The following is a 26,483-nucleotide window of genomic DNA, read 5'->3' on the forward strand; positions in this document are numbered from 1 at the left end:
ATCATAGCAAAATATTAGGGACAAAGAGCCAAAAACAGAGGTAAGTTCCCAACAGTGAACTGTCTTCCTAGAATGGAACATTATGCAACAATTAGATATAAATGCATAAAAACGTGTAAAAGTTATTTTGTAAATAAAAAAATAGCCGGACAGAGACTATATCTACCATATAATCAAAATTACTTGTAGAAAAAAGCAAACCACAGTTTTCATAGAAATTAATGGAAAAAATGTGCCAAGATGTGCAAACACAGGTTGTCTTTGGGGTGCGAGAGGGATGATCCTTCTTCCCTTTTCTTTTCTATATTTTCCAAATGTTCTATAATGGGAATTTTTTTTAAACCCTCAATTTTTAAAAGTGTATTCTTTGTTATGTTTTCAAATAGAAGCTACATTAAGGGCTCTGCTAAAACTAGGATCCACAGACGTGTGTGGCCAGGATCGATGCGCTCCAAGCCTCACCACACCACCTGACACTGATCCCACTTCCAACACAGGCAGCCTCCAGTCTTCACAATCCAGATGGTTAAATACTTTCGCTGACTACTCCAAGTGTGTCCCGGGAATCCTCAGCATCAGCATCGCTGGACAAGCGTCAGAAATACAGACCCTCATGCCTCTTCTCCAAGAAATGGAATTAGAACCTGCATTTTTAAAACAAGATCCCCGGGGGCAAGGTTCTTCGAAATGAAATAAGAGACACTTTGATGGTTTAATTAGGATTAAAGCTAACTTGGATGACCAACTTAAAGATTTTTTTTTTTTTAATTTATTTGACAGACAGAGATCACAAGTAGACAGAGAAGCAGACGGGGGGGGGGGAGCAGGGGCGGGGGGAGTAGGCTCGCCGCTGAGCAGAGCCGAAGGCAGAGGCTTTAATCCACTGAGCCACCCAGGTGCCCCTGGATGACCAGCTAAAAGGGATCTCAGTCCCAACATTGACTTTGGAGCATCAAACATGTTTCTCTACCGGTCTATGCCTTGGTTTTCCTCATCTGGAAAATGGGGATGCTAAACTCAGCCTGGTGCCTAGCACCGGGGATGCAGTAAGCCATTATTAATAGGTCTAAATAAACGCTTCTTGTCAGGCTTGTTACAACACGCCCGGCACTCTGCGAGGGCTGGGGCTCCTGGCAGAGTGCGTGGACCACAATAAGCCAACGCGTTTAATAAACTGGCAAGCACTCAGGTGACATCTTGTCCATTTTTTACCTGGATTGTCCCATTCTTTTAGCATGTAACACTCTCAAAACTTTCGGTTTTCTCCCTTCCATCGTTCGAAACCGGGCGGGCTCCCACTTCCGCCAGACAGTGAGGGAGGTGGGGGAAGGTGAAGGTCATAGACAAGCTTGCTGTAAATCACTCATGCTAGAACTTCCATGGTTACAGGCTCGCGCAGTTCAACCTCGCGTACTCTCTACCGCCCCGACCTTACTGTTACTCCGCCCACTGTTCTCCCTAAGCCACACCCACTGCCCATCTCCTTCCTCCCGGCTCCACCCTTTTCCCCCAAGGCCCGTCCCCCAGGTCCGTCAGCCCCAGCGTCCCACCTCACACCTCCGCCCAGCCCCGGGGCTCGCGCGGCAGGCCCCGCCCCCGCCCGCGGTCGCGCCGCCGGGCTAGGCGTGCGTGCGACTCGCGGCTTCTTTCGCTGGCGTCGGCGCCCCGGCAGGCACCGGAGACGCGCTTGTGAGCGCGGCGGCGCGAGGGCGGCCCCAGCCCTGGGCCCCGCAGCAGCGCCGCCGCCCGCGCCAGGTAGGGCCCGAGGGGAGGGCGGAGGCCGGTCGCGAGGCCTCGGGAGAGGGGTGAGCGGGGGGGGGGGGGGGGGGGGGCGGTGGCCTGCAGGAGGCCGCGCCCGGCCCGAGCGGCTGCGGGAGGCCGCGGAGTGCGGGCCCCGGGCTAACGGTCACGGACGCCGCCGACGCCGCGCGGCCCACGTGCGCCATCGCGCGCAGAGCTCAGGGCGCCGAGCTCCGCGGTCGTCTCCCCGCCGAGGGCCGCCTGTCTGTTTCTCCTGTGCCGGGCGCCCGGCGGAGCGTGACCGCGCTGGGCGCCGCCCCCTCGGCGCGGCTCGGCGGGAGCCTCCGGGGTCGAGCGGCTGGGTAGACGCGGCGAGCGCGTCTCCTGGGAGACAGCGGGGCCACCCGCGCGGACGGCTCCCTCGGTGTCCCCTGAAAGGCGGAGGGCGGTCGGGAACCGCGAGCCCCGGGTGGACCCCGCCTGTTTCTCTCTCAGTTAGAAATCGGCCTCGGACGAGATGGAAGCGGAGAAGCGGCCGGCGCCCTACGAGGGCCTGTTTGCCGACGGGCACCTGGTCCTGTGGACGCTGTGCTCGGTGCTGCTGCCCGTGTTCATCACCTTCTGGTGCAGCCTGCAGCGGTCGCGCCGCCAGCTGCATCGCAGGGACATCTTCCGCAAGAGCAAGCACGGCTGGCGCGACACGGACCTGTTCAGCCAGCCCACCTACTGCTGCGTGTGCGCGCAGCACATTCTGCTGGGCGCCTTCTGCGACTGCTGCGGGCTGCGCGTGGACGAGGGCTGCCTCAAGAAGGCCGACAAGCGCTTCCCGTGCAAGGAGATCATGCTCAAGAGTGACGGCAGGGCCCTGGACGCCATGCCCCACCACTGGATCCGGGGCAACGTGCCCCTGTGCAGCTACTGCGTGGTCTGTAAGCAGCAGTGCGGCAGCCAGCCCAAGCTCTGCGATTCCAGGTAAGCCCTTTGTGCCCCAGATGGCGGCGTCGGAGTCAGGATTTCGTGGAGTGGGCGGAGGCGCCTGCCTTGATCTCTGCAAATGGCCTAAACTGCCCACTTCAAGGAAGCAAGCTCATAAACGTCCGTGGAATTGGACAGGCAGGGCAGTTTTGCAGTAGTCATTTGCACAGATGATACATGCAGCCCCCACTCCTCAGCCAGGCTGCCCTTTTGGGTAATGAAACTTGGCACTTAGATCCCAAGGTCTCTAAGTGCTACACACTTCATAGCCACTGTGTGTTATGTTTTAGGTTTCCTTCCTGTTGATTATCTCCATTTGAAGTAAGGAGAATGGAAGTATGGACAAATTAGCTTTCCCCCAGACTCAGGAAACTGATCCTCCTCGGGATCAGTGGTATTATGAATGGGCAGTGAAAGGGAGTGCGGTTCTCTAGAGGCGTTGGGGGCATTGTTTTGGAATATAGATATTGGTGCTGTAGTGAAAGACAGCACTTAGAGGGACTCTGCTTTTGCCAGATGGCCTTCCAGGACATGTAGCATCTCAGACAAGAGTCTTTGGTTAAGCTAAGAATATTTTAGTGGCTTCTAAATAACGGACACCAGACGAAACATTAATGTTCTTAAATACTGTCTGAAAATAGGGGAAGACGCCTTTGGCTGTTGTTAAAGATTGGTAATTAGGAGAAGCTGCTTCTGCGATCATCTGCTCTCATTTTACAGTTGAGAGAATTTTACTTGGTGGTAAGATAGACCTGTGTCTGGAATTTCTAACCCCCAGTATAGAGATAGGCATACCAACATCCTACCCTTGGCTCAGCCTTAGGTCTGGACATCTTCATTGTCATGAGTTTTATTTCTGACAAGCAGAAAGGGCCCTAAATGTGTTTAGAAACTAAAATAGCAGGCTGACATTGGATGACAAGTTACTTTTTTATCTTTATTTTTTATTTTACTTCAACCCCCCCCCACCTTTTTTTTTTAACTTAGCATGAGCTCTGTTAGGTCAACACCTATTTTTAAATCTTATTTTTAACAGTTTTACACATCAGCTTTAGACTCAAAAATTTTGAACAACTACAGAGTTTTATAACCACTGATTTTTATTTGGTATCTTTCGAATTTAGATGTTCTTCTTTTGGCATCAGTGAGAGCTAGGTTACCAGCGTCTTTAGGTAAATTTCATAATTCTCTCTATAGGTAAGCTTTAGTCTTCAAAAACTGGGGTTAGTTGGAAAGAGACAATACTTGCATCTTCTTCCCTTCCCTTCTTTGTGTCTGAAGAATTAGATAAAAATGGCTTCCTTAAATATCTTTACTGCTTCACATACTCCTTAACAGATAATCCTAGTGCTCTGATCCTCTGCCTGAGTAATAATAGAAAAGTGTATCTGACCCAGTCCCTGCTCTGAGTAAACCCCTTCACTTGCTCCCATCACTTACCCTGATGGTTTTCCGTTGTAAACTTCAAGTGCTTTCCATGGCACCCAGGGTCTGATGCACTCTCCAGACCCTGCTTGCCCTTCCAGGTTTACCTGCTACCACTGGCATTAAACTTGATGTGCCCGTAATGCCAAGCTGGCTGTGCCTTCCTTAAAATACCAGGCTTTTTCTTCTGCCCTTCTCTTTCTCAAGGCTTTCCTCCCCTGGCTAGCTGCTAGGCATCCTTAGAGACTGGTCTGGTGCCCTTTCCTCCAGGAACCCTTACCTGATCTTCTACTCACCCCCAGGCCCCAATTTTTCCTTCTCGATGATGACATAACATTCTGTTTTTCAGTGGTTCTCAAAGTAGGTTCCCTAGACCAGCAGCATTAGCGTCATTTGGAAACTTGTTAGAAATGCAAATTCTAGTTTGCCAGATTAGTGAACAAAATAAATCATTTGCAATATTTGGGACAGACTTATACCAAAAAATTGTTTGTTTATCTGAAATTCAAATTTAATCAAGCATCTTCTATTTTCCTGGCAACCCTACTTCCACCCCAGACCCACTAAATCAGAAACTTGGCCTGGAAACCAGCAGTTCTGGCTCTAGCAGGCCCTGCAGATAATTCTAAAGTTGGGGGATGACTGCTGTATTTATGTACTTTTTACAACATCAGCCTCCATCCTTAATGTTGTATCCTCCCCTTTGTATGCAGTAAATGTGATGATCTTTTCCTTGTTCTTACCAGTTAATGAGCAGTCTCTTCCCAGCATACTAGAACCCCTCACCCATGGTAGAAATTACCTCTGTATAATTTAGGAAGTGTTTATTATTCCCAGGAGAAAAGAGCACAGTGTCCTGAATGTTCTGCAGTGTTCTGATTTATTTTAGCCAATAATTTTATGCAGGATTGCTGTCTGCTATGACCTTCTGTAGGAATGAGATATTTCAGAAAAATAAATTAAATAAATACCTATTTAGAACCTTTAAACACAAGCCACACTGTCCCTCTCTGGATTTTATCCAGCCCTGGCAAGGGCTCCTTCCATGTCTATATCACGATCTAAGTATGAGACTTAAGAGAACTATTAAGACTCATGTGATAACTGATTTTAAAACCTGCAGCTCAGTTAAGCTCTGCAGAATAAGTGACAAAGGCCCTTTAACTTACACTCATTCGGTCATTATTTTTACATAGTGAGCATCTATTTTGTGCCCAGGCACTGTACCAGATTCTACATTCCCTGTAGATTTTTTTCTCTTATGTATATATTCCTGAATCTACCCCCAATCTCTGTAATGTGTTTCTGCACCTAGTATCTTAACACCCCTTCCCTGGTCTTCATTTTCTTCCTGTCTTTCTTCTAACTAAAATAGGGAATTGTATTAGAAGTATTCATTACATTCTTTAAATAAGCCTTGTTCCTCATAGTATTGTTAAGAAAACCTCATCTGTTATTAAGAAAATTTAAGGTGCGGGGTGCCTGGGTAGGTCAGTCATTAGGTGTCTGCCTTTGGCTCGTGTCTTGATTCCAGGATCCTGGGATCAGGCCTTGCCTTGGGCTCCCTGTTCAACAGGAAACCTGTTTCTCCCTCTCCCACTCCCCTCTGCTTGCATTCCCTCTCTGGCTCTCTGTCAAATAAATAAGTTAAATCTTAAAAAGAAAAAAACAAAAAAACAAAAAAAGGGGCACCTGGGTGGCTCAATGGGTTAAAGCCTCTGCCTTTGGCTCAGGTTATGATCCCAGAGTCCTGGGATCGAGCCCTACATCGGGCTCTCTGCTCAGCAGGGAGCCTGCTTCCTCCTCTCTCTGACTCCTCTCTGCCTACTTGTAATCTCTGTCTGTCAAATGAATGAATAAAATCTTAAAAAAAAAAAAACAAAACTTAAGGTGCCTTTTTACTGATAAGACCTTTTCTTCATTACATCCTATCCCTTCCCCTTCACCGCAACCTCCACCCCCCACCCCCGGACACACTGATTAATGAAACAAAGCTTCTGACTTTGAGCTGGTTAATTACATGGGCCACTTTAGTCTTGGCTTTGATCTTAAACTTTATGTTGCTGTGTTCTCTTGTTAAGTATTTATTCATTTTATTCATTATCTGGAACAGTGAAAGATACCAGATCATCTTCTAGAGTAGAGGTGGGCAAACTTTCTATAAAGAGCCAAAACTAAGTATTTTAGGCTTTGCAGACCCTCACTTAACTCACTGTCCATCATAGTACAAAACCAGCCCTAGACGGTACATAAATGGAAGGGGGTAGCTGTGGTCTAATAAAACTTTATTCATAAAATCAGGTGACAGACTTATTATTTGTAGTTGGCCAACCCCTGTTTTTGTGGAAATAAACACGACCATCTCAACCTTACATACAGTTCTGCCGCCTCCTCCAGCAAACTAAAGAAGAGAGCTACCGCCAACAGGTAGCTTTACAGAAAATAATAAGCATTGTTGCCAGTAGTTTCTTTTTTCCCCTTGTAGAGCTCTTTTTTTTTTTTTTTTTAAGATTTTATTTATTTATTTGACAGACGCACCGAGAAAGGGAACACAAGCAGGGGGAGTGGGAGAGTAAGAAGCTGGCTCCCCGCTGAGCAGAGAGCCCGATGTAGGGCTCGATCCCAGGACCCTGAGATCATGACCTGAGCCGAAGGCAGAGGCTTTAACCTATTGAGCCACCCAAGAGCCCCTTCTTTTTTTGTTGTTGTTTTTGTTTTAATTTTTCTTTTAAGATTTTATTTCAGAGAGAGAGTGACCGAGATAGCAAGAGAGAGCATAAGTAGGGGGAGAAGGAGAAGCAGACACCTGCAGAGCAGGGAGCCTGATGCAGGGCTCGATCCCTGGACTCTGGGATGACCTAAACTGAAGGCAGACCCTAACTGACTGAACAACCCAGGCGTCCCTATAAAGCTTCTTTTTATTTATTTATTTATTTTTATTATTATTATTTTTTAAAGATTTTATTTATTTATTTGACAGAGAGAGAGAGAGAGATCACAAGTAGGCAGAGAGCCAGGAAGAGGGAGAGGGGGAAGCAGGCTCCCTGCTGAGCAGAGAGCCCACGTGGGGCTCGATCCCAGGACCCTGAGACCATGACCTGAGCCAAAGGCAGAGGCTTAACCCACTGAGCTTTTTTAAAGCTTCTTTTTAAAAAAAATAAAAGTTATACTCCTGTACAAGAATGGCACATAGTATGGTGATGTTCTGTATGTTGATAAAGGTTTTAGTTACATGAAAGTGTTCATTTGTCAAAACTCAGCAAATGTACTAATTAGTACATTTCATCACATGTAAATTTTATAGCAAAGAAAGAAAATAAATGATGAACTCTAGGTAATGATATGCCTGCTTGGTGAGGCATTTAGGAAGTATCCTGATATCTACAGTTTACTTGAAATACACCAAAAATTAGGTGGGTTAATGGATGGATAGAAATGTAACAAAGCAATTACAGTAAGATATTAATGCTGAAATGTAGGTGGTAGACTTACCTATGTTTACTGTAGGAAAAAAATTCTAATGCAAAGCATTTTAAAAAAGAGACTATCCTTGTATTTTGAAAATACTTGTTGAAGTATTGAAAGGTGAAATCTCATAATGTCTGTAATACTTTCAAATGATTCAGCAATAAATGAGTTCACATTGAAACATAAAGCAACTGTGGGAAAAATACTAAGAGTCAGAGTGAAGGTCATTTTGCTATATGTTTTTTTAAGATTTTTATTTGTTTATTTGACAGATCACAAGTAGGCAGAGAGAGAGGGGAAGCAGGCCCCCCCGCAGAGCAGAGAGCCCAATGCGAGGGACTCAATCCCAGGACCCTGAGATCATGACCCGAGCCAAAGACAGAGGCTTAACCCACTGAACCTCCAGGCGCCCCTATACTTTTGACTTCTGTGTAGGTTTAAAGTTTTGCAAAGTAAAAAGATAAGCAATTAATCAAAATGACATGATTGCTGAAACTAAACTATCAAGACATTATTAGTAATGTCTTATTTTCCCATCAGGTTTGAAATCTAGATCAGGTTAAACAGTTACTACAAAAATACATAAAGAGACCAGTCGCAATTTTGAATATAAAATTTGTAAGGAAAAGTATAATGTTGCACAACTAGCAAGCATTTTAGGTTTACCTTTACAGAGCAAAGACTGAAAATAGCCATCATTTTAGGTAACAGAATCTTTGTGAAATTTATGAGAATGTGGTAAATGATAAAGGTGTCCCAAATCAGTGGGGATAGAAAAGATTATTTTATGAATCATGCTAGGACAGGTCCTCTTTGGGGGGAAAAGCGAGATCTTCATATCGCACTATATACCAAGATAAACAGCAGGTGGATTAAAGCAGGGGCTCTTAGTTCACGGATGGCTAAGATTCCAAGAAACCTGGACACTTTCATGAGCTTCTCATTGGAACCTCTTGTCTCAGAAGAAGCACCAAATTAATGACAGAGATGAAAACTGAGTGTCTAGTTTGGAAATAGTGAAGGACTTCAAAGCATAACAGCATTTAAATAAACCACAAGCGGAAATAGAGATCTATCAAAAAATGAACTAAAGGACATTCAAAAGTAAATTTAGAAGAAAACTGAAACAAATTTGCAATAAACGTGACAGAAAAGAGGTTGATATCCTACATCAATAAAAAGTGCATGCAGTTGTTAAAAGCTAGTAAAAGATGAATATAGGACATGAATCAATTCACAGAGACAGGCAGAAAAATATTCAGTTTCACCTAGTGATCAAAGACCTCCAAATTAAAACAAAAAAAGTTTTCTATCAAATTATCAAAAAATTTAAAATACTAATGTGCAGGATAAGCAAGTGTTAGCCATGATGAACATCTCCATTGACAGCAAGCACACTGGACAGACATATATCAGTCACTCTATTGTATTTTTTTTTAATCTTTTTTTTTTAAATATTTTATTTATTTATTTGACAGACAGAGATCACAAGCAGGCAGAGAGGCAGGCAGAGAGAGAGGAGGAAGCAGGCTCCCTGTTGAGCAGAGAGCCCGACGCGGGGCTCGATCCCAGAACCCTGGGATCATGACCTGAGCCGAAGGCAGCGGCATTAACCCACTGAGCCACCCAGGCGCCCCCACTTTATTGTATTTTTGAAATTAATGTACATATTATGTGTCCACTATACTCAGAAAAATTATTGAAGAAAAGAATCTTGGGAAAATGCATGCCCTTTGAGTCAGTAACTTGGTTTATAGGATTCCAGAGAAATAATCTCATTTATGTTTATGGTTGTTAATCATGTCTTTTATACTTAGAAAAATAAATTATCTGAATGTCTTATTTTTTAAGATTGAATACATTATAGTACATCCATGTGATGTACTATATACGTTCTTTACAAACCATATTTTTTTCTTAAAATATTCAATGACATAGGACAACATTCCTGATAACATGGAAAGAAAAGTATTGTTCAGATCCATCTACATCATATCTCTCCTGAAACACAAGCGTATATGCACAATAAAACTGAGAGGTACATCCAAAAGTTAAGAGGAACTGTCTCTGGATGATTTTTATTTTATGTCTTTTTGATATACTGATATTATTTAAAATACAATTTTAAAAGTTTATACAGGGAGTTTATCAATATATTCTGGTTTTTAGAAACAGGTAGTACAGCAATACGGAAGAATATAGAATGAAAGGGGAAATGTTCTTCTCATCCCTCAGCCCTACTTTTTTTTCCCAGAGGACAGCAGTGTGAAATAATTCAGAGGGACCCTTGCAGGTTATTCTCAGTAACAGTACCCAGTTTGCAAGTGCCTGGTGCACGCGGTAGGTAGGGGTGGGAGCGTTGGGGTGTAAGCAGTCTGTTGTGGTTTCTCAGGCTTGGTTTGAAAACAAGTACTAACAAAATGTACGTAAGTTATTTTATAGTTTTCTAACAGATCGTGCAGATAACACTTCTTTCAGCAGTAAACAGGACTCCTGAGCCTATAGAAGTAATCACTTGGCAAATCTGAACATCCACCGGAAAAAACAACCTTAAAATAGAAGTCCAAAAGGGTTGACCTTGGGCGAAAGACTTTTATCCTTTTTTTTTTTTTTTAATTCATTTAATTATAACCATTATTTTCTGTCGGCCTGCTTTTGTCTGTAGGGTCAGCTCTGTCTTGTCTGTGAGTGGATTAAATTCTTAGCAGATTAATAATGGAAACCCAGGACCTTTTCTAGCTCTACTCCTGTTTGTTCCCACACACCCATCCAGAGAGACACATCTGAATGGAATGGAAATGTCTTCTGTGTGTATTTCGAATGCAAACGCATAGACTAGTTTTGTATTAACTGCCAACAAGAAATTGACTGTTGTGCTATATTTACTAGAGTGTTCACAAATGGTCATAGAGGTTTTCAATTAAGATACAGAAACACTGTTCTAGACCCACTTTTGTTTATGTGGATTATGTCTACTGACATTTACCATGTTACACATTAAACTGAGAAATTGTGGGGCACCTAGGTGGCTCAGTTCAGCCCAGGTCATGATCTCAGGGTCCTGGGATCAAGCCCTGCATTGGGCTCTCTGCTAAGCGGGGAGCCTCTCTCTCTCTCTCTGCCTTTCTCTCTCTGCCTGCCTCTCTGCCTACTTGTGATCTCTCTCTCTGTCAAATAAATAAATAAAATCTTTTTTTTTTTTTTTTAAAGATTTTATTTCTTTATTTGACAGAGAGATCACAAGCAGGCAGAGAGGCAGGCAGAGAGAGAGGAGGAAGCAGGCTCCCTGCTGAGCAGAGAGCCCGATGAGGGGCTCGATCCCAGGACTCCGAGATCATGACCCGAGCCGAAGGCAGCGGCTTAACCCACTGAGCCACCCAGGCGCCCCTAAAATCTTTTTTTAAAAATGAGAAATTGTTGGGGCGCCTGGGTGGCTCAGTGGGTTGGGGCCTCTGCCTTTGGCTCGGGTCATAGTCCCGGAGTCCTGGGATCAAGCCCCGCGTCGGGCTCTCTGCTCCGCGGGGAGCCTGCTTCCTCCTCTCTCTCTGCCTGCCTCTCTGCCTACTTGTGATCTCTGTCAAATAAATAAATAAAATCTTTTTAAAAAAATGAGAAATTGTTTTAATATTTTTTAAGTAATGTAACAAAATATTTTAATGAAAATTTAATAAGAGGAGCGACAGTTTGACTTTTTTGGTTTAGAGGCCACCTAGATTTTCCTGTCTGCTTCTGCATTGGATCTGCACTCTTGAGAGAAGGAAGATGGAATAGCATTTTGGAATTATTATTAAAGTGGTTTTTTAATTTTAAGTAGGCTCCATGTCCAATGCAGAGCCCAGTGTGGGACTTGAACTCACAACCCCAAGGTCAAGACCTGAGCTAAGACCAAGAGTTGGACAGCTTGGGACCTTTGAGTGGCTCAGTCAGTTAAGCATCTCCCTTCGGGTCAGGTCATGATCCCAGGGTTCTGGGATCAAGCCCCGCATCAGTCCCCCTGCTCAGCGGGGTGCCTGCTCCTCCCTCTGCCTCTGTCGCTCCCCTGCTTGTGTGCATTCTCTCTCTCTGACAAATGAATAAAATCTTAAAAAAAAATAAAATAAAAAAGGGATACAACTAAGTCACCCAGAAGTCCCTTATTATTAAAGTGATTTTAACCTCAGAGTCATCTGAAAGGATTCTGGGAAGCCCTGGGGCACACTTTAAAAACCACTATTAGATTACAGTGCCAGGTATGTTCAGACTTGATTGTTTGTTTCCACTATGCAGAGAGTTATAAATCTTTTAATTGCTAGATCTTATGTCCAATGGTGATGAGATCACTAGTAATTTTTTGACAGGAATGATCCGTTTACAAATCATTAAAGTTATGGTTTAAAATGAAGTATTGTCCTTGTTTCTTCCTTCCCTCAGGTGCATTTGGTGTCAGAAAACAGTACATGATGAATGCATGAAAAGTAGCCTGAAGAATGAAAAATGTGATTTTGGAGAATTCAGAAACCTCATCATCCCACCAAGTTATTTGACATCTATTAATCAGATGCGTAAAGACAAAAAAACGGATTATGCACTGGTAATCAGAGTTCTGTTTTCCTTATGTAACTGGTTTTCATAGAGCCGTTTAAGTCAGAGTGTGACATGTACAGGGCACTGAGGGAGGAAGCCTTACAGCAGGTCGGAGAGCCCTGCTTAGTGTTCAGGGAGGTGCCTCAGAGTTTGGCTCTTGAGTCCTTTCGTGTCTAAAGGGAAATTGGAAATGTTCTCTTACCGGTTTCCCAGTCCCCACTTGCATCTAAGTCACTTGGCGAACTTTTTGAGAATGCGGAGTCCCAAGTGCGGTTCCCTCACTGGGTTTGATTCAGTGGGTCTAGAGCAGGTCCTGGGAATCTGTATTCCTTTAAGGTCTTCAGATGACTCCTAAACAGCCAGCCTTGAAATTCATTATTACTATCCGTGAAAAGAAAACATGGATTTTCCTCACACACTGTTCTAACATAATTTTCCTACTTGGAACTTTATGAAGGGTGCCCAGAGATAAGTTTACCTTGCATTAGCTACTCCTTACAAACAATTTGTGAACACTGAAGTGTCAGCGACACTTTGCAGTTATGTGTGTATTTGGAAATTGATATAAATGCATCTCTCAGTCTTTGTTATAAAAGAAATAACTATAAAAATTTGCCTGTATTTCCTACTGAATATGTCAAAATAATTGAACTATTTTTTTAAATATTTTATTTATTTATTTGAGAAAACATCTGAGGAAGCAGAGGGGCAGGGGGAGAGGAAGAAGCAGATTCCCTGCTGAGCAAGGACCCTTGACTCAGGGCTCAATGCCAGGACCCTGGGATCATGACCTGAGCTACAGGCAGACACTTAACCGAAAAACCACCCAGGTGCCCCAATTGAACTATTTTATTTTGAAATTTAATTTTGTGTCTTTTCCAAATTAGGATTTTATATCTTAAATGTCATCTTTGTTAGTATCCTACCAAAGAAAAAGGCATTTTATTTTAAATTAACATATGTATTGTTTCAAGGGTACGGTCTGTGATTCATAAGTCCTACACAGTTCATAGCACTCGCCATAGCACATACCGTCCCCAGTGTCCATCACCCAGCCATCCCATTCCCCCACCCCCTGTCCTCACCAGCAACCCTCAGTTTGTTTCCTGAGATTAAGAGTCTCATGATTTGTCTGCCTCTCTGGTTTTGTCTTGTTTCATTTTCTCTCCCTTCCCCTGTGATCCTCTGTCTTGTTTCTGTAATTCCTCATATCAGTGAGATCATATGATAATTGTTTTTCTCTGATTGACTTATTTTGCTTAGCATAATACCCTCCAGTTCCTTTCACATTGTTGAAAATGGCAAGATTCTGGGGGTTTTATGGCTGCATAATATTCCTGTGTGTGTGTGTGTGTGTGTGTGTGTGTGTGTGTGTGTGTCACCTTTATTCATTCATTTGTTGATGGACGTCTAGGTTCTTTCCACAGTTTGGCTATTGTGGGCATTGCTGCTGTAAACATTGGAGTGCAGGTGCCCCTTTGGATTACTACGTTTGTATCTTTTGGGTTAATACCCAGTAGTGCAATTGCTGGGTCATAGGGTAGCTCTGTTTTCAACATTTTGAGGAACCTCCATGCTGTTTTCCAGAGTGGTTGCACCAGCTTGCATTCCCACCAACAGTGTAGGAGGGTTCCCCTTTCTCCGCATCCTCACCTACACCTGTCATTTTCCTGACATTCATTTTAGCCATTCTGACTGGCGTGAAGTGGTGTCTCATTGTGGTTTTGATTTGTATTTCCCTGATGCCGAGTGATGTTGAGCACTTTCTCATGTGTCTGTTGCCCATTTGGATGTCTTCTTTGCCAAAATGTCTGTTCATGTCTTCTGCCCATTTCTTGATTGGATTATTTGTTCTTTGGGTGTTGAGTTTGATAAGTTATATATTTTGGATACTAGCCCTTTATCTGATATGTCATTTGCATATATCTTCTCCCATCCTGTCAATAGTTGAAAAAGGCATTTTAAAATTTTAAAAACATCAGGGCACATGGATGACTCAGTCATTTGAGTATCTGAGTCTTGGTTTTGGCTTAGTTCATGATCTCTGTGTCATGAGATCAAGCCCGGGTCCCTCACTCAGCGCAGAGTCTGCTTGTCCCTCTCCCCCATCCACCCTGCCCCCAGCTCATCCATGCTCACACTCTCACTAAAATAAATAAAAATCTTTAAAAAAATTTTTAAAGCATTATGTTTAATGTTATGATACATATATTTTTTTAAGGATTTTATTTATTTGACAGAGAGATCAGAAGTAGGCAGAGAGGGACGCCTGGGTGGCTCAGTTGGTTAAGCGGCTGCCTTCGGCTCAGGTCATGATCCCAGCGTCCTGGGATCGAGTCCCACATCGGGCTCCTTGCTTGGCGGGGAGCCTGCTTCTTCCTCTGCCTCTGCCTGCCATTCTGTCCACCTGTGCTCGCTCTCTCTCCCTCTCTCTCTGACAAATAAAAAAAAAAAAAAAAAAAAAAAGAAGTAGGCAGAGAGGCAGGCAGAGGTGGGGGGGAAGCAGGCTCCCCGCCCAGCAGAGAGCCCAGTGCGGGGCTCTATCCCAGGACCGTGAGATTATGACCTGAGCTGAAGGCAGAGGCTTAACCCACTGAGCCACCCAGGCACCCCTATGATACATATATTTTAAATGTACAATCCCCTAACATATCTAAATTCAATCTGAGATCCTTAGGAATGAGAATCACTAAGTAAGACTGTGGAACATCTCCATTCATGTTCACATCCACAAGGAGAAGGGGCAAAGAAAGAAATGGATGGGTTAGAGGAACATGAATTTCATTTTACTTTGGCCTTTGTGTAAATCTGGATTCTTGAATCTGAGTACCCCACTTTTAAAATTTTTTTTAATTTAAAAAAAAAAAAAAAAAAAAAAAACTTGGGCACCAGGGTGGCTCAGTGGGTTAAAGCCTCTGCCTTCGGCTCAGGTCATGATCCCAGGGTCCTGGGATCGAGCCCCTCATCGGACTCTCTGCTGGGCAGGGAGCCTGCTTCCTCCTCTCTCTCTGCCTGCCTCTCTGCCTACTTATGATCTCTGTCAAATAAAAATAAAATTTAAAAAAAAAACTTGCAAATTGAAATACATTAGAATACATCCAGAGGATCACCTGGGTGGCTCAATTGTTAATTGCCTTCGGCTTAGGTCCTGGGATCGAGTCCTGCTTTGGGCTCCCTGCTCTGTGGGAAGTCTGCTCTTTCTCTCCCTTTCCCACTCCCCCTGCTTGTGTTTCCTCTCTCACTGTGTCTCTCTCTGTCAAATAAATAAATAAAATCTTTAAAAAAAAAAATACATCCAGAGAAGGACAGTCAAGGTAAGAGAGCAGAGAAAATCTGTGTTCATTCTGTGAACAGTTGAAAGAACTTAAAATGGATCACCTAGGAGATATGACTGATAAAAGATCTAATGCTTCAGGTGTTTGAGCACAAATTCTATAGAAGAACAAGTAAAATTATTTCTGGTAGCTTTAGGAAGCAAATTAGAACAATGAAGAAAAGTTATTGAAAGACAGATTTTTAACTCCATTTAAGTCAAAACTTGCTAACAATTTGAGTTATTAGTGGAATGGGCTACCTTATTAGTTTTTCCTACATAAGTATCCAGGAATCACCAAGTGACTTATGTAGAATAATGGAGAAGAGAATTAATACAGTAAGTGCAAGTTAAATCATTCATCTCTGAGTTCACTTTCCATTCTGGGAATTCTTTGATTTACATATTGTATTCATTGTATTGGGATCATGGTTCTTCTCCCAGCAAATTTACAGCACTATTGTTACCAGGAAATGAAAATGGTATTCCTCAACATCTTTGAGATATTAAACCCTTTTCACTCACATTAATGTTTTTAGCTAGCCTCTAAGCTTGGAAAGCAGTGGACACCATTAATCATCCTGGCCAACTCTCGTAGTGGAACTAACATGGGAGAAGGGCTGCTGGGAGAATTTAGGATCCTCCTAAACCCAGTCCAGGTAACTAAAGAGAAAAGTTTCCTTCTGTGGTAATCTTGTCATGTTTAGCTTTTCATTTTCCCTCATTGTAATGGTGGTTAATGTTTTAAAACAGTAGACCTCCAATTATAGAAAGAATTTAAGAAATATCAAGCCATTCAAATATTTGGAGAAAGAGGTGCTCTCATGGTGGGGATATAAAATGGTGTAGCCACTTTAGAAAACAGTGCAGTAATTTCTTGAAAAATTAAACATAAATTCACCATACCACCTGCCAATCCCATTTCTAGCCACCAACCCAAGGGAAATGAAAGCATGTGTCCCACAAAGACTTTAATGCAAACGTTCATAGCAGTAATATTTATAATAGCCAAAAAGTGGAGACAACCCAACGGTCCATGGGCCAGCAAATTGATAAAACCAAATTTGTCCCCACATAAGGGAATATGACTCAGTGATAAGCAGGGACATAGTACTGATGCGTACATGTTACCAAGGGTGAGCCTCAAAAACCTGCTGGGTGAAGGAGGCCAGGTGCAAGGACCTAGAGAGTGTGGCTCCACTTACAGGACCTGTCCGGAAAAGGCAGGTGCCCAGAGACAGGAGGGGAGCGGCTGCCTGAGGCACCCAGGCCCTAAGGGGTCTTCTCGGAGCACGGATAATGTTCTAACCTGGATTGTGGCGGTGGATGCACGACTCAGTAAACTTACTAAAAATCATTTAATTGTTCATTTTAAATGGGCTGATTTTAAATAAACATTTTGTTACATGTGAATCATACCTCAATTAAAAAAATAAGAATAAAAGGATCATACCATTGAGTTTACATGGTAGCAGCTTCTGCTTTGAGAAATGTTTATAAATAACCCATGCAACGAGCAGAAAGGCGTTCACTTTTTTCCTTCCAGTTTGTATTTTTCCCCTTCAACATTGTACAACTTAAGGAAACTATAAAAATAATAAAAAGGAAAGAAAATCACCTGTAGTTTCCCCACACAAATACATTTGTTGTTTTCATTTGTCTGTGTTCTTTCCATTCATTGTCTCTGCATCTCCATATTAACATTACAGTAATAATCCAGATTTAAAATTTGTATTTTTTATTTTAAAGGATATTTGTCCATGGTGTGATGGACATTCACATTATTAATTATCACATTACATGTGATAATTATACATGTAATAATGCAGATAATTAATTGAACAGATATGTCATGTTTACCCAGTCTCCTGCTATTGGAGGTTGAGTCTGTCTCTACGACTATGCAACGGTAAATAAGGCCACACTGAACACCTTTATAAACAGGCGTTTTCATTTTTTGAAATATTTTCCTAGATCATTTACAGAATTACAGATATGAAGGATCTTTGCATCTTTATGTCATTTTATGCATATTGCAAAACTGTTTTCCAGAAACGTGCACTCAGTTGCACTAGTAATGGATGTGAAGAATCTAGTATGAAGTAGGAAGTATTGGTTAAAGATGAACTTAGCACATTCTGGTTTCTTGTGAACAGGAAGGAGGCAGTGTTGTATAATAGATACACCATAGGATTGAATTTATATGTCAGCACGTAATTATTGGGGGAATCACGGGCAAGTCACTTAACTTTCCCGCGCCTCTGCTTCCGGGTCACCAGAACGAGGCTCATGCATTGTAAGCAGGGTCAGTGTCAGGCTGCGCCTCAAGGAACGTCAAGAGTCTGGCGCATTGTGAGACCCATGGTAACCAGAGCTGTCCTTCTGCTGTGTCTGTACTCATCTGGAAGACAGCATCCTCATGAGTGCAGGTTGGTGCTGGATAGAAATAATTTTTCCTTTTCTTTCATTTCTAGGTTTTTGATGTAACTAAAACTCCCCCCATCAAAGCCCTGCAGCTTTGCACTCTTCTTCCCTATCACTCAGCCCGGGTGCTCGTCTGTGGAGGCGACGGCACAGTGGGCTGGGTCCTGGACGCGGTGGATGAGATGAAGGTTAAGGTATCGGTCTTGAAGGGCTATGTGCCTCTCGCAGCAGCAGCTCTGAGCCCGTGAGGCGGTCTTCGGGTTCTCTTTTGTATTATGCAGAGGATTGTTAGAAGACATTGCTGATTTTGAATCTCATGATTAAGTAGTTCCTATAACCTTCAGCAAAACAACGTGCAGTTGTTACGTTGGTGTCTTTCTTGCTTCGGTCTATGTGTTTGACCAAATACTATGAGCCTACAGGTGGTCTGAAGAGAAAAATCTAACTTGTATCTCCCGTTTTCTAGGGACAAGAAAAGTACATTCCCCAGGTTGCAGTCTTGCCTCTGGGAACAGGCAACGATCTGTCCAACACCCTGGGCTGGGGCACGGGGTACGCCGGGGAGGTCCCGGTCACGCAGGTCTTAAGAAACGTGATGGAAGCAGATACAATTAAACTAGACAGGTGAGTGGTACCCCCCAAAAGGTGGATTTCTGGAGCTTTGGGAATATTGTTTCGTTTAAAATGAAGACTTGTGTAGCTCTCCAGTGTAATGGAAACAGACGGTATTACTTGTGCTCATCCACAGGTGCTGGCCTTTTATCTTGTTGCTGTACTGTGCTGTGATTGAAGGACCCGTGAGGCTAAGGACTTATCTCAGAATTTGCATCGTTGTTTAGATGTGCTTATTTTTTCAAATGTTCTTTTCATAGAAGAACCTCATCTCCAGGCATCCCCAGACTTGACTGTAATAATTATAGTTAACTGGCAGTTAATTTGGTAGTAATTACCTTTTTTTTCATTTTTTTAGATGGAAGGTTCAAGTAACAAATAAAGGGTACTACAACTTAAGAAAACCCAAGGTATGTGTCTCAGGCCTCCGTTGCAAGCAGTTTCTGCAGCCATGAGGGAGTGGCCTTTGTACAGGGCTGGCAGGGTGCTGGGGTACAGAGATCTGGTGCTTACTGCCTCCAGGGCCAATCATGGAGCAGAAGAGGAACGCAAGCTCTTGGACCCCAAGTCAGACTGAAAAGAGGTTTGTGGGGGGCAACAGCAAGGGCGCTCAGTGCCTCCCCAACATATCGGGCAGGAGAGATTCAAGGGGAAGCGACATGTGAGGTGGTCCTTACAAGGGAAACATAATTTAGATCAACAGAAGAAACAAAAGACTCCCCTGGCAGAGGAAGTAGATCCTGGGGGAGCAAGTACTGCAGTGACAGCAGCTCTGTATTTTCTGGCAGATATTCTGGGGATGGAGCAAAAATAGCCTGGGAACTTGGCACAAGGGCAGAACAAGGGGCCTCTCGGCAGGAGGCCCATCGGGAGACGTTCTAGAGGTGGAATTGAGGGAGACCTGGCAGCTGATCAGTATTAGGGGAAGAGAGAAGATACATGTTATACCACATTTCTGGTTGTTTTGTCTGGGTATATGGAATGACTTTAAAATAAGAGAAAGCGTTTCGTGTTTAAGAGGAAAAGGAGTTTGATTTGGTGCATCTCGACCTCGAGGCTGTGGCACATTGGACAGGAGTTGGAAATGCAGGCTTAGTGCTTAGGAGCAAGACAGCTGGAGATGGAGACAAGGGGTCCATGCAGGGTGGGAAATAGATGAAGTGGGGACCCTGCGAGTTGCAGTGAAAGTACAAGGCGCATGTGAGGGGAACACAGGCATGCAGAGCCTGGATCCAAAGTAGAGCCAGTGGGCGGCGGGGTAGGGTGGGGTGGGGACACGATGCTAAGATCTGAGGTGGTGTAGCATATTAACCAGAACAGCAAAGTGAAATTCATATGGATTGTTAGCGGCTTTTGAACTGAAGCTTTTTTTCTGGAAACTTCACTGGATAGCATTAGCTATAAGTGAAAAATGCAGAAAGTATTAAATTTTCACAAAGAACATAAAGACTGAGATTTACATATTTGACATTTGTCACAGACTTAGACTGAAGTATAATGTGTTACTTGCTCTTACCCCTTCCACAGGAATTCACCATGAACAACTATTTTTCCATTGGACCTGATGCTCTCATGGCTCTCAATTTTCATGCTCATCGTGAGAAGGCACCCTCTCTGTTTTCTAGCAGAATTCTTAATAAGGTGTGTTGGATAAAATAACATTTCCTGCTTATCACCGAAGGTACAGTAAAAATCAATAGTTTAATTCTATCTAGCATTCTTTCAAGTAGATTCAGATAGAACTGACTTATAGAAGCATGTACCTCCTCTGTTTTGCATAAGACTGTCAAATTAGATCCTGAAATGTATTTTCTCAGAGTATTTTAGAACTCTGACAAACTTTTTATAATTCAGAGAATATTTAACAGAACATTTTGTTTAGGTGGCAGTGCTTATCTTACTTGAAATGGCAACTAAAACTAGAAAGATTTAGGCAGGAGAAACTTTTGGTGAAGTCATTAGTGGAAAAAAAGATTCCTTTAGCTTCAAAAAACTTCAAAATGCAGATGAAGTAAGAGAAGGAGCAGTTTGTTTACCACGGCTTTTAACTATGTTCATGACTCTAATTTCTAGAACAGGTGATTTCCTTTGGTGGAAATTTGATTTTGAATTTTTGTTTTTCAAAGATCTTATATCATTTGAGATAGAGAGCACAAGCAGTGGGAGAGGCAGAGAGAAAGGGAGGAACAGACTCCTGGCTGAGCAGGCAACCCAACTCGGGACTCAATCCCAGGATCCTAGGATCATGACCTAAGCCGAAGGCAGACGCTTAACCATCTGAGCCACCCAGACATCCCTGAGATTTTTTTTTTTTTTAATGACTTTTGGTAATTGAGCAACCAATTGCTCAATTGGTGAAAATTAAATGCAAAAGAGTTTTTCTCCTGGTTTTATTTCATGGATGGATGAATGGATGTATATAGAGAGAGAAAGAGAGAGGGTTTTTTTAAGGTTTTATTTACTTATTTGACAGAGACACAGTGAGAGAGGGAACACAAGCAGGGGGGAGTAGGAGAGGGTGAAGCAGGCTCCCAGGGAGCCTGATGCAGGGCTTGATCCCAGGACCCTGGGATCATGACCTGAGCTGAAGGCAGACACTTAACCAACTAAGCCACCCAGGCGCCCCTTATTTTACAGATACTTTAAATTAACAGAGTCCCCTCTTACTAATATAGTTACTAAGGCAGGAAGTGTTGCAATTTGTATGATTAGTAATAGCATCTCAGTGCTTCCATCAACCTTTCTGTACTCAAAAGTGATTATAAAATGTTCGCTAGATTGATCTGTATTCCTTTCAGTAAGTAATCCTAAGTATTAGGAAAAGGTAGACTTTTCTAAGTTTAATATTTCTTTATAAAATGCAACTTTTTGGATAAATTGGGAGAATACACCATTTTGGCATGAACCACTCCTATCTCACATTCCCCCTGAAAAATGGGCTAATTCAGCTTAAAAGTAATAGTGCCCGTTCTTCCCACGAGAATCTGGTCCGCTCTAAGGAAACGTGGCTCAACGGTCGTGTCGGGGAAACTTTGCTAACAGTGTCTTTGTCTTGCTGCCAGAGCTGCTTAGGTTGCTTTAATATCCCCTTTTCTGCCCATTTCTCATAGGCTGTTTACTTATTCTATGGAACCAAAGACTGTTTGGTGCAAGAATGTAAAGATCTGAATAAAAAAGTTGAGGTAAGCTTTTAAAGTTTTAGGTGATCTCTGGATTATCAACTTTTTTTTAACAAAAATGCTGAATTTTCTGTTAACATATTTTGTTGACATACATGGAGTATTTATTGTGTGCCAGGCAGTTTATTAAGTGCTTTCTACACATTGCCCCCCTAAATCGTCACCACTACCCTGTAAGGCGGGTACTGTTACATTCCCATCCTGCAGAGGAGAAAATTGTGGAATTAAGTAATTGGCCCAGATTTACACATAACCAGGATTTGAGCCCAAGTTCATCCACCTCCAGTCTGTTTAACTAATGCTGAACAGCTTCCTTTCATACTTGATGGCACACTCGAAGCAGTCTCACACAGTGCCTGACTCGTCAGGAACCCTAGAGGAGGTTTAAGCACAGAGTGTAATTTCTGTTATGGCTGCGAGGTCTGTCTGTCTTACGTACTAAAGCAAAATGAAGATGTAGGAGCGGTAAAAGTAGGATACTAACAAGTGCTTATGCTGCAGTATCCGAGATGGCAGAGTCTTGCGCGTAGTCCTTGCTTGCTTCCAGAAAGAATCTGTAATGGGTGACCGCACTGACAAAGATATCAATACAGAGAAGCCTACAACTGGTAAATTAAGTCAGAGGGGAAGAGCCAGGCAGACAGCTTGGGAAAAGAGAGAACAATGGGCAAGGAGTGTGAGGAGCTTGAGGATACGTAGGCCAGGGAGGGCCGTGGCTGGCAGGCTAACACCGAGCTCACAGACTCTGCAGCCGAGGCATGGATGAACAGCATGGTTTGCCATAAAAACAGTTCCCTTCTGCTTTATCATATTTCCTTTGTCCTGGGCTCTGATAGCACTGGTAGAGTGAAGCAAACATGGTGTAACCCTTTATTTTTGTGTGCGTCTGATATTTTATTTATATAAAAATTATTTGTGAAGCCACCTACCAAATGCCAGGCGCCATCTTAGGCGCTGGAGACACCGTGATAAACCCCTGGCTCTACTCCCTATTCGCTGCGCCATGAGCTCAGTGAGAAGACGCTGAAGCCACATTGCAGCACAGTGTGAGGGGCAATGTGGTAAGGGAGGTATTCGGTCTTAGGAGAGTAAGTCAGAGCAATGCATAACCCAGGGCTGGGGAAACTGTCTAGGGAAAGTGACTGTCACCAGTCTCTCTGGAAGACATGACAAGGGGGAATCTGAAAATTCAATAAGAAATAGCTAAGTGCAAAAGGAGGTGAAAATTGTTCTAGGCTGGGTGACCCTTTGGGTCCCCACCCTCTTTGGGAATTTTTTTACTCTCATTCAATAAACTTGACTGTCTCTCAGCAAACGTTGCTTTGCTGCCCCATCCCCAAAAAAGAGAATCGAGAATTGTTCTCAGCTGAGAAGAGCATGTGCAGTGACCCAGAAGTAAGAGAGAACACGGTGGATTTGTGTGAGTTCAAGCTGGAGCATAGCTTGCGGGACAGAAAGTGGCGAGAGCTGAGGCCAAATCTCTGAGGGGCCGTATAGGCCCGTAAACTGGGATTTCATCCTGAGCACGAGTCAAGCACTGAAGGGCTGTCATCAGAGGATGGCGTATCTGCATTTTGTAAGCGCCTGTGGCGCTGCTCTGCGATGAGCCCGTAGGAACACGTTAGGGAAGAGTTGAGGGTGTCCTGGATGGGGTGTGATGGGGACGGGACAGTAGTACCTAGAAGTGGAGGGTAAAGGTGAACAAGGCAAAGATGACCCCCAGCTTTCTGGCTTAGGCACCTGGGGCCGGGGGTGCTCTTCCCTGGGAAGTCCGTAGGGGCCGCAGAGAAGACGCTTCCCGTCAGCTCAGCGCCACGCGTAGGAGTTTCAGGGGCCGCAGTCGGTGGGAAGTGTTTGGTGGGCAGCGGGTCACGCATATCCGGCCCAGGTCCTCTCCCGGACCAGCAGCCTAGAGCTGTCAGCGCTGAGGCGGCGGGTAACGATGTGGCAGTGGCTGAGTTTTTCCTCCAGAGGCTGCAACCTGAGGAGAGCAAGGAGCCCAGGACACGGCGTGAGGCAGGAGCGGGGGCTCTCAGTAGTGACTGAGAAGGAGCACCCAGGAAGGACAGTCCGGCTCCCAGAAGCCGAGGAAGGGAGTAGGGCAGGAAAGAGTGTCGGGTGCTACTGGAACAGCATACTAGAAAAGGCTGGGAAAAGATACTAAGATTTAACAAAAACTGTGCCATTTTACCTTGGTTAAAAAAAAAAAAAAAAAGCTATAATTAACATATTATAGTCACTGAACAGGAAGGCAGATTCCTTGGGGGCGGTGGGTGGGCAGTAGTCTCTTCCACGCGCATCTCCCATCCTGCGTGGATGGACATGGGCGTGAATCCTGAGTGGCTCTGTCTGGAGATCACACGCCTCGTGGTAACTAACTGCTCGGATTTCTTTAAAGCTAGAGCTGGACGGCGAGCGAGTCGAACTGCCCAACCTGGAAGGTATTATAGTTCTGAACATCGGATACTGGGGCGGTGGCTGCAGACTGTGGGAAGGGATGGGAGACGAGACTTACCCTCTAGCCAGGTGGGTACACTTGTGGTCACTTTTGGCATGTCATGTTTCCTTTAAAGCAGCTTGTCCCTTGTTCTCTGTAGACCGTTCATATTTTCTCTTCACAGTTTTCTCTTTTGCATAGCTCATTAATACGAATATTTAACCAGTTGATTGTTCACCTCGGTGAAAACGTAGTTGTCCTCACAGGCTGATTTTCCTTCATTTCCTCATGTAGTCCATGTTTCCTTTTCCCACCTGTAGGCACGACGATGGTTTGCTGGAGGTTGTTGGTGTGTACGGCTCTTTCCACTGTGCTCAGATCCAAGTGAAGCTGGCAAACCCTTTTCGAATAGGGCAGGCACATACAGTGCGGGTAGGTGAGATGTTGCTCTTTGGTTCATATGTACAGAGACTACTTGTCCGAGTCCGTTTCTAAGCCACTAATCTGTAGAAGATCGATCTGCCCGCTACGGCTTCCCTTGAACAGTGCTTTATAGGCCGCACTGTGGCTCAGCCTCCACCAAGGCCTGGGAGTGACCGGGGGCGTTGGGGGTTGGTGGTGGAGAGACTGGAGCTGTTGAAGAAACAATCTCTTAAACAATTGATGAGGAATCTGAATAGGTTCAGATTAGTTTTCTAAGAACTAGCATTAAGGGACTGTGGATACTACTACTTAGGAAGACCTTTCCAAACTTTGGGGGACTGACTTTGTTCTAATTATTTGTTCCCAAAAACCAGTTGATTTTGAAGTGCTCCATGATGCCAATGCAGGTGGATGGGGAGCCGTGGGCTCAGGGGCCCTGCACGGTCACCATAACTCACAAGACACACGCACTGATGTTGTATTTCTCTGGAGAGCAGACGGATGAGGACATCTCCAGTACTTCAGATCAAGAGGACGTAAAGGAAACCGAGTTGACGGATGAGGAAATGCAAGTTTAGAGTAAAATCCACACGCAAGCAGATACGTGGTCGTCCAGAAGTTAGAAATTCCCTATCAGCTGTTTAGTCTGAATTTCACCAGTAGTATGATGGGGATACATTTATGTAAATAGCATTCCAGAAACAGCCAAATTTCCGGTTGTTTACAGACGCCTGTTCCTTTTTCAGGAAAACATGCAGGTTGTATTGTACTAACTTTAAAAAGTCGCAGAACGTTAATTACTCGAAGGTGAGGTGTTTTTCAGAGCTTTTTGTTTGAGAATGGCACTCGCTCTGAGCCCTGCCCCCCTCATTCCTTATTCTCAAATACACACTGATGGACACATTACACGTCCAGCAAGATGTAGGTGTAAAAATCATTGCCATCTTAATTCTTAAGGGGTAACACAATAACATTTTTAAAATGAACCTGCTTTTTTGAGAGGAGTTGATTTGTCCAACCAGCACGGGTCATGCGGGCCTCCTCCTGCAGCTTCTCTGACAACTTTCTGCAGCCCAGCGGAGCAGATCCCTGCGGATCTATTTCCAGAAAACCTACAAGGAGAAATGTTAAAGAAAGACAATACTTAAATTTTTTGTTGTAATTTTTATCTTGAGAGCATTTTCAGACCCCCAAATGTTGCTTGCTTAACCCTGTTAATGACCACATTGAACTGGAATTCAGCATTGTTTATGACCCCGTGTAGACAGAAGACAACCACATAGGTGAATTGGTGAAGGTTAACATTGAGAGCACTTTGGATTGTAAGTTAGGGTTTTCAAGCTGGACGGTTGACCTGTTTCTCCTGAAAAAAAGACAGTATCAACAATTCGAAAAAAGTACTGCAGAAAATTTATTAGTCATAGTAATTGCTCAAAAACTTCTAAAAGTTCAATGGTCTTGTAGTATTTTGAAGTACAGTAGTCTTTTATATCCAAAGTACTTAACAGAATCCATGGATTCTGTTAAGAATCAGCAGACAGAATCCTGTGCTAAAATGCTTTTATCATATTTATTTTAAAATGAGAGAGATATTTTTTTATTTATTTATTTTCTTCATTGTGGTATACTTGTGTTTAGTGTTTACAATATATGGCTTTATTTAATAAGTTTATCACATAAATTCAGCTAGTCACAATCAGAAATGTAGCCTACTGACTAATTAAAACCCATAATTTAATTCTGACATATAATCTAGATATTTTCTTTCTTCAGTAATATTACTCAATATTTTTTAAAAAGAGGGAAATGAAAGCACTGGCAAACAACAACTTTTGCATAACTGAAAGTTTCATTCTTTTTTTTTTTCTTCATTTTTTTATTAATTTTATTCTTTATAAACATAGAATATATTTTTATCCCCAGG

The 26,483-nt window shown here is 43.4% G+C and overlaps 1 protein-coding gene across 2 annotated transcripts; it reads left to right on the top strand.

The window, feature by feature from the left end:
- Nucleotides 1-1,589: 1,589 nt before the first annotated feature.
- On the top strand, nucleotides 1,590-26,080 carry DGKE (diacylglycerol kinase epsilon). Of its 2 annotated transcripts, none has more exons than XM_047705879.1 (12): nucleotides 1,590-1,755; nucleotides 2,236-2,712; nucleotides 12,019-12,178; nucleotides 16,024-16,143; nucleotides 17,959-18,102; nucleotides 18,375-18,532; nucleotides 18,879-18,930; nucleotides 20,048-20,161; nucleotides 21,631-21,702; nucleotides 24,098-24,225; nucleotides 24,457-24,568; nucleotides 24,934-26,080. In XM_047705879.1, exons 2-12 carry the CDS (start codon nucleotides 2,258-2,260, stop codon nucleotides 25,135-25,137), a joined length of 1,719 nt encoding a protein of 572 aa, XP_047561835.1. In that variant the 5' UTR covers nucleotides 1,590-1,755; nucleotides 2,236-2,257; the 3' UTR covers nucleotides 25,138-26,080. The 2 variants fall into 2 exon arrangements, with proteins under 2 accessions (XP_047561835.1, XP_047561834.1); XM_047705878.1 differs by having other exon boundaries at nucleotides 2,240-2,712.
- Nucleotides 26,081-26,483: the final 403 nt, after the last annotated feature.

Source organism: Lutra lutra, chromosome 16, assembly GCF_902655055.1.
Source record: "Lutra lutra chromosome 16, mLutLut1.2, whole genome shotgun sequence".
In the NCBI taxonomy this organism is placed as follows: domain Eukaryota; kingdom Metazoa; phylum Chordata; class Mammalia; order Carnivora; family Mustelidae; genus Lutra; species Lutra lutra.

Bases quoted from the DNA above. Each gene is read 5' to 3' on its own strand.
- DGKE (XM_047705879.1), top strand. From the start codon at position 2,258: ATGGAAGCGGAGAAGCGGCCGGCGCCCTACGAGGGCCTGTTTGCCGAC. The intron at 18,103-18,374 runs GTATCGGTCTTG...CCCGTTTTCTAG, and splicing joins TGGATGAGATGAAGGTTAAG to GGACAAGAAAAGTACATTCC. The intron at 18,931-20,047 runs GTATGTGTCTCA...CCCCTTCCACAG, and splicing joins ACAACTTAAGAAAACCCAAG to GAATTCACCATGAACAACTA.